The sequence below is a fragment of the Crocuta crocuta genome, unplaced genomic scaffold (assembly GCF_008692635.1).
Source record: "Crocuta crocuta isolate KB4526 unplaced genomic scaffold, BGI_CrCroc_1.0 scaffold64, whole genome shotgun sequence".
NCBI classification, from domain to species: Eukaryota; Metazoa; Chordata; class Mammalia; order Carnivora; family Hyaenidae; genus Crocuta; species Crocuta crocuta.
This window is the reverse complement of record NW_027530640.1, coordinates 5,588,729-5,596,850: the sequence shown is the minus strand read 5'-3', so window position 1 is coordinate 5,596,850 and position 8,122 is coordinate 5,588,729. Positions and strand designations below refer to the sequence as shown.

Sequence of the window (8,122 nt, the reverse complement as noted above, 5' to 3'; positions counted from 1 at the left end):
CCCAGGGCGGCGGGGCCGGGCCGGAGGGGGTGGGGAGGAGCAGCCGCCCTGTACTTCCCCTTCGCCGCTAGCTCTACAACAGCCTGATTTCCCCGAAATGATGGGGCGGCGCTGGCCAATAGGCGCCCTCGCGGCTCTTTAGGAGGCGGGGCCGGGCCTGGGTTGGGGGAATCCCGCTAAGTGTTTAGATTTCTCGCCGGCGCCGCTGCCCCGGCAGAGCGCGCCACTCCTTCGTCGAGGCAGGACGTGCGTACAAGTCCGGCAGAGCAGAGGCCAGTGGGAGCAGTGCCAAGCCAAAGCCAGCCGAGCCCAACGGCCCCTCGACCCGGGCATCCTCTGCCTTCCCGCCTCTCCCCTCCGGAATTGCGCTCCTCGCGCCGACACAGCTGCCCCAGCCGCGCCGGGACCTTCGGGCGCCGCTGCTGGATCGCGCCTGCTGCAGAGGTGAGCCCGCCTTCACTGCGGGGGGGGTGACCGGTGGCGTCGAACAAAGGCGCGCGGTGCTCCAGGAAGTGGGGGCCGATAACCCCTGCGGGTTGAGTCGCGGGCGCGCGGCGTTGCCTGGCCTTCGCGCGGGCTCGGGAGGGCGCTGGAGGAGCGGCGANGGCTGCCGGCGCCCGGCCGCTGTCGCAGATCTGTGTGCGCGGAGCAGCCGGGGCTTCTGGGTGGCTCGGTAGGTTTGTCGCGCGCACCCACGAGCGCTGCCGGGGACTCGAGTGTGCGTCCGCGCGTGGGCGCCCCGTGTTCCCCGCACGGGCTTTCGGCGGTCCCAGGTCCGCAGCCGGGCCTCAGATTTTAGACTGTATGTGCAGGTGTTGGGGGGCTGGGGCTTGATGCCCTGGATGGCTGGCAGACCTGCTGGGGCTAGGGGAAAGAGGCGCCACAGGTGTTCCTTCGGCTTGTTCGCGGATGAGGGGAGATGGNGGGGGGGGGGAGAGGGAGGGGGGGGGGGGGGGGGGGGGGGGGGGGAGAGTGCAGGATGACTGCTTGCCATTAGGGAAGGTACACAGCTAGTGGCAGCAACTCTAGTAGGGAAATTTCTTGGCATCAACCAAAAGAAGCCTCTCTCTTCCCAAAGGATTTGAATTTGAGCATTAAGATATCTTTATATTTTGTCTGTTTTTCCTGCACATAAATCCTGAAACTATCACTTGTATGCCTGTCTTCTCCCAAGAGTGTTTAGAGGAATGTGAGGGAAGAGGCTGAAATGTTTTTGTCCAAGACGCTGAAAATATTTGGAGGGCAGTTTTATTCCAGTGAAAGCTCCCTCCCCCATGATTGTAGTACCTGGTACTTGGCTAAAGGCTGGGGAAAGTAACTGACCAACGTGGGGGTGGAAAGGTCTGGGCAGGGTAGTGCCTTGGGGCTGCTCAACAGACTCCAAACAGGAGCCTCTGTTTTCTCTTTACAGCCAACATGCCCATCACTCGGATGCGCATGAGACCCTGGCTGGAGATGCAGATTAATTCCAACCAAATCCCAGGGCTGATCTGGATTAATAAAGTGAGTGAAACTTTTTGGGTTTTTCTGCTACCGTTTTAACACATGTTCTTGGGGGGACCAAAGCTTCAGATGCACCTTAAAAAGGGAAGTGATGGGGAGGAGGCATATGTTTTCCAGTAGGTCCTACATTCAGGGAGTATGCAAGGCTCAGCCTTGAGCCCCACTTGCCCACTTGTCCAACTTCTGCCTTCCTCCCTTCTTTGATATGGACATGACACCCACGTGAGGGCACTGATGGTTTTCAGAAGCAACATTCTCCCAGCATCTGCAGAGCCATCTTGTCTCTTCTGCGAGAGACCCCTGTAAACACTCCACATTCTGCAGGGTTCCAGTCAGACAGACAGGAAACAGAGAAGTGGGTACTGCTGGCAAGAAGATGGCTGGTTCAGCCGGGGACACAAGAATTAATCTTGTACCATTTGCCCAGGCCCAGAAGACCTCATGCTGGTGCACAAAGAGCAACACAGACTCTGCAGACTTAGTAGTAATGATAGTAATAATGATGGCTCATGTTTATTGCACACTCTCCATAAGCAGGTGTGACACCATGCTAAGAATGCGACTTAGTGTGTAATTTAGTCCTCACGGTAGCACTGTGAAGTAGATACTATTACTATCTCTATTTGCAAATGAGGAAACTGAGGCACTGAGAGGTAGATAATGAGATCACACACAAAGTGATAAAGCTAAGATTTGAACCTGAGCAGTCTGACTCAAAAATCCATATTGTTAACCACCAGTGATGATAACAGTGAGACTTAGTCTTTATATTTGTCACTGTGCTCATTTCACAGAAGAGAAACCAGTGAGGGACCAAGAGGTACTGTGACAGGGCCAGGGTCACACACGTAGTTAGCATCTAAGTCTGGCCCAGGGCTCCCTTAGGTGTATGGCCAGGACCCCCTGGGCAGGAGCCAGTGGTCCCAGGTGTCCCAAGCAGCCCCTGTCTAATGGATGGAGTTCTCACCTCCATGTTGGTGCTGAAAAGCCAGAGAGCATCCTAAGGTGTTCTGTATGGGTTCTAGCACATCTGTAACAGGCAGACGGAGATCTCTGCTGAGCTGATGTTGCCATAGCTCTTCAGAATCCAGAGCCCCTTTTGAGAGACCTACAGTGGTAGAGTAGTCTGTTTAAGCCATTCTCAGGATGGGTCAACCCAAACCAGATGTCAGGGAGAAAAGGGGAAGTCAGCCTTTTCCCATACTGGGGCTGGTGGGGGGTGGGGCTGGGCAGACTTATGCTAAAAGCCTATGGCCTCTGAGCTGACACAGCCTTCTATATTTGTGTGCATGTGTGCTGTTCAGGAGGAGATGATTTTCCAGATTCCATGGAAGCATGCTGCCAAGCATGGCTGGGACATCAACAAAGATGCCTGCCTGTTCCGAAGCTGGGCCATTCACACAGGTGTGTGCCCTGGTCTTCAGCCCTGGTTGGGGATTGGGGCCAGGGAGGAGACATGGGGGAAGTCACTTCTCTTAACACAGAAGCTCTTCACTAGGGTCTCTGAATTCCCTGAGATGGTGTACAGAATTTGGGAGTGAGCATGGGGCAGACTTGTATTTCTGGGGAAAAGGCTCATCATTTCAGCAAGTTCTTATAGGAACTTGTGAAGCCAGTATCTTAGAAACTGTGGTTTCATGGAGTTTGTGGCCGGATTAAAGTTCTCCTTGGCAAAAGTAGTTGTGAGCCTGGATACTGAAAGAGACCCAGGCCTTCCATTTTCTTGATGTTTACCAAGGTCCTGACCAAAGGCCTGTCTGGTTGGCAGCCTCCTTTTATCCTTGAGGGTTAGGGCTCTTGGACCATCTTAGATCAGTCAGCATACTTATCAGTAACTATTCTTTGATGCCTACTCTTTGCCCACTCCTGTGTTTGGAAATATCACATAAACCCTAGTCCCTACTCTCTGGCCACTGACAGCCCAAGCAGGGAGACTGGGCCTGGTCTAGGACCAATATAGCACTTTTGGACATATGGGTCCTCTAGAGTGCTTCTGGCTGGGTCCTTCAGGAAGGCCTGTGGTATATGTTTGAGCCAAGCCTGGGCATTTGAGAGGCCCCAGGGCCGGTAGAGGGTCACCCAGGAATACCTTTTTGGCCAGTTTGGATCTCTGGCAGCATGAGAGCCTAGGGGTACTCTCTCCTTCCTCCTTCCAGGCCAGGGGTCGGCTGACGATCCCCACCTATGGCCCTGACAATCCTCTTCATTCTTCTGCCCACTAGGCCGATACAAAGCAGGGGAAAAGGAGCCAGATCCCAAAACATGGAAGGCAAACTTTCGCTGTGCCATGAACTCCCTGCCAGACATTGAGGAAGTGAAGGACCAGAGCAGGAACAAAGGCAGCTCAGCTGTGCGGGTGTACCGGATGCTCCCACCCCTCACCAAGAACCAGAGGAAAGGTATCTGAGGGCTGTGGGTCAGAAACCTCTTAGGGAGAGTGGGTGGGAGGGAGGAAGAAGAGCACTCGAGGCTGGTGTGCCTATACCAAGACTGACAGCCTATCTGCCTTACAGAGAGAAAGTCCAAGTCCAGCCGAGATGCTAAGACCAAGACCAAGAGAAAGGTGAGTGTGGTCCTAAGCTGCTAGTCTTTGGTCACCTGGGAGTCAGGGTGGACACTGGAAGAAGTGGCCATGGCAAGCTTGAGCTAAGCTTTTTTCTCCTGTTGCAGTCCTGTGGTGACTCCAGTCCTGACACCTTCTCTGACGGACTCAGCAGCTCCACCCTGCCTGATGACCACAGCAGCTACACAGCTCAGGGCTACATTGGGCAGGACTTAGAGGTTGAGCGGGCCCTTACTCCAGGTGAGGTGGGCCTGGTGTGGTAGGGGACCAAAGAGGTCATGGGGATGGTTCCTTCTCTTGGGTCTAGGGTGCGTTGTGCTTGTGGATGGTGGCCTGTTGGAGCAGGCTGCAGGGTTGGGGATGCTGGGTATCTTGCAAACTAAGAGACCACACAGTTCTAACCTGTGGTTTCTGCTGTCCTGCAGAAGTGTCACCGTGTATTGTTAGTAGCACTCTCCCTGAATGGCACATCCCAGTGGATATTGTGCCAGACAGCACCAGTGACCTGTACAACTTCCAGGTGTCGCCTATGCCCTCCACCTCTGAAGGTTTGTGCTTCTGGGGCCTGCTTGCCTGACTGTTTGGGTCCTGGGGAGGTTGTCCTGAGGGCAGGAAGATGCTCAGAACTCCACTTGGCACTGTGTTGCTTGTGCTGTGCTGGAGAAAAGAGGGAAGAGGGGGCCAGGGGCTGCATTCTGGTCTAACATTGCTGGTTTTCCTGGCTCTGCTGCAGCCCAGTCTTTGAGGGTGAGGAAGGAAGCAAGGGGGTGGGAAGAGGTGTGTCCTCAGGGCTTGGGAGGCTGAGTCACTAGGACAGTGTCCTGTTCTGGAATCTCTGTGGCAGGCAGATGGCTGCTGGGAGGCCAGTGTGTGGGGACATGTGAAGGGGCAGGGGGATCTGGCAGTGCTGGAACTACAGGGGCAAGTCTGCTTGACTACCAGCCAACCTGTCTGCTCTTCCCCATCCACAGCCACAACAGACGAGGACGAGGAAGGGAAATTAACTGAGGACATCATGAAGGTAAGGCCCATTCCTCCCTGGGCACTCTTTTGAAGTGGCTGCTTCTAAGGAGAGAGAGGACCACATAGAGCTCACAAATTGGAGGGCAGGCAGCTGCTACTATGACCTGGCTGCCTGCATAGTCCTACAACTGCCGCATGGAGTGCTGGGGACCATTGCCCTCCTTGGCTGGTGGGAAGGACACTGTGGAAGAGGATGGGAGGGAGGCCTGGTTTTTGACAGGCTGTGCTGGAGCAGGCCGTAGGACCACAAATAGCTCTGAGTCAGCTGCCCTCAGCACCGGGTCCCTGGCCTGTGTCTCCCCCCCCCTGCCCCCCCCAACACACACACACAGCATGCCCCAGGCCTGCTGCCCTGTTAGTTAGGGAAATGCACATCAGATTTTAATAATCAGCCTTTGGCATCTGTAGTCATGTTTTGTTTTGTTTTTTCTTTTTCTTTTTTTTTAAAGCAAATTATTTAAGCAGAGTTGTTTTTTTTTTTTCTTGCTTCACTTTTAAAAGTAAATATAAAAAGTTTTTCAGTAGTTGTACCCAGGCTCTGTTTCATCAGCATAGACAACCTGAGACATAGCCATAGCTCTTTATCTGTAGCTTTTCTAGACCTCTTTTCTTGACTCATTATGCTAACCATTGCTTTAAGCCACATTCTCAGTTGAGAATGTTGACTTACCCAGTTGAGAGGGGAAGTTTTAGAGATTCTGTGCCAGAGAGTAGATGTGGGAGCGTGAGTCCAGGGCAGACCCTCACCTCCCAGGCCCCTGTCCTACCTGCATTCCATATCTGCATCCATCTGAGGATGTGAAAATGGCCCAGAGTCTATCCTGGAAGGGAAGTTCTGGCTCTCTGAAGGCAGGGCCACAGAATGAGTCTGCACTGGAAGTAAGCTTATGGCATCTTGCTCCTCTCTCCCCAGCTCTTGGAGCAGACGGGGTGGCAGCAGACAAACGTGGATGGGAAGGGGTACCTGCTCAATGAACCCGGGGCCCAGCCCACCTCTCTCTATGGAGATTTCAGCTGCAAGGAGGAGCCAGAGGTTGACCGCCCTGGGGGTAAGAAGTCCCTGGATCCTTAAGATTTCTTAGAGAATGGAGAACCCTGCAGGGGGTATGAAAGGGCCGGAGGGCTGGGCCAGGGAGCAGCAGAGGCAGAGTACCTTTCTTAAAACTCTTCTTGGTACAGACAGCTTATGAGTTGGCTGTTGCTCCCATGCACTCAGTTTACTTAAAGATGAGGGAGGGAGGGTGTTGCTGTGGGTGGACAGGAGAGGCTGCTCTGTCTGGGCCAATGGGGATAGGGCTGGGGGATGGGAGGAGAACACATCTATACTCACCCCCCACCCCCATTCTCATAAAACTTTCTTCACTTCTTCTAGGGTATATTGGGCTGATATCTTCAGATCTGAAGAACATGGACACCAGCTGGCTGGACAGCCTGTTGCCCCCAGTCAGGCTGCCCTCCATCCAGGCCATTCCTTGTGCACCATAGCTGGGCCCCAGTACCCTCTTACTCCCCTAAGCAAGCAGGACCTGTCATCATAGTAGCTGTGATGCAAAGAAACAGGACTCCTGTGGGCTCCTTGACATGGCAAAGTATGACCCCATTGCTGAGCAGGGGTGGGGCCTCCCTCCTTGGGACAGTAGCCTCTTGGGGTCTGGCAGGCCAGATAAACCTGGCCCTGCCTCCTGGGAAGATGGGGTTCTGAGATTGATGTGTCAGGTGGAGGTCTCAGATAGAAGTCAGCCTCCAGCTTTTCCCTCTAAGCCCAGCTGCCTGGAGAGGGTCTTGCTGTCACGGAGGTGGCCAGAAGGAATAGACCAACGACCTCAGAAAAGCACAGCACCAACCCCAGGGCTGGCTCTGCACTAAGAGACAATTGCACTAAGTGAATCTTATTCCCAAAGAACCCCTTCCCTTCCCAGCTGAGCCCTGGGGACTGTTCCAAAGCCAGTGAAATGTGAAGGAAAACGGGGCTCTGCCGGACAGCGCTCCCTCAGCCTCAGAGGAGCTCCACCCTGCTCGGGCTGAGGGGCTTGGGAAAAAACACGGCACTTTTTCTTGTGGACCTTGCCACGTTTCTGATCAGAGGTGTACACTAATGTTTCCCCCAAGCTCTCAGCCTTTGCATTTATTTATATAGTGCCTTGCCCTGCGCCCACCTGCCCTCTCAGGTGGGCCCCAGCAGCCCTCAGCAGGCCCTGGGAGGGAAGTGTGAGCGTCTTGGTGTGATTTTTAAAATTGGAAACATCATCTAACCACTAAGTCATGTGTGACCACATATGTACATGTATGTAAATATGTACATTTGTCTTTTTATAAAAAGTTCATTGTTTATAAGGAGTGTGGCCTTTTATTTAGAGGTAAATTGCAGATCATTTTACTTTTTGTAAAGACATTGTGATGGACTCATTCTTGGCATCCTGCCTGAACTTGACTTAGGGGTGAGTGGTGACATACACTGATGCAAAATCCTTTCACTTATGTTCACAGAGAAGATAAGAGGAAGAGGGGACAGTCGTGGCACAGGGACATGCTCATATAAATACATTCACTTGCCCTTGGCTTTATAGCTGGGCTGTGAGTTGGACTGGGGCTCCAAGGCCTGGGGAGTGTTGTTAGGTTTTGAGTTCTGAGTAATGTGCCATATACTATATGTCCTGGTAAACTCGAGTGCAGGTGTACTCAGATGCTACTTCAAAAAGTTAACAATTGGTACAGCACAGTCATGGCCAGTCACAACACGCACCAGCTTAGAACAGGTTCCCAAGGCTTGTTGTGCTGGGAATTACATTTCTGCAGTGATGGAAATGTTCTCTCTCTCTACTGTCCAATATAGTAGGCAGTGGCAAAGTCACATGTGGCAATTGAACAATGTGGCCAGTGCAATGAAGGAACTGAATTTTGAATGACTTATAGTGTAAGTAGTCACGTGTGGTCAGTGGCGACCTTATTGGACAGTACAGATAGACACTGGATTGGGAGCAGGTCTGGGGGGAGTGGCTGGAGGACACTAGGGATGGACTTGGGGCTACTTAC

The 8,122-nt window shown here is 53.1% G+C and overlaps 1 protein-coding gene across 1 annotated transcript; it reads left to right on the top strand.

Moving 5' to 3' along the window:
* Window positions 1-205: 205 nt before the first annotated feature.
* On the top strand, window positions 206-7,423 carry IRF1 (interferon regulatory factor 1). Its single transcript, XM_077768602.1, has 10 exons — window positions 206-444; window positions 1,412-1,503; window positions 2,808-2,907; window positions 3,726-3,902; window positions 4,017-4,066; window positions 4,174-4,306; window positions 4,492-4,614; window positions 5,038-5,087; window positions 6,003-6,138; window positions 6,462-7,423. Exons 2-10 carry the CDS (start codon window positions 1,417-1,419, stop codon window positions 6,572-6,574), a joined length of 969 nt encoding a protein of 322 aa, XP_077624728.1. The 5' UTR covers window positions 206-444; window positions 1,412-1,416; the 3' UTR covers window positions 6,575-7,423.
* Window positions 7,424-8,122: the final 699 nt, after the last annotated feature.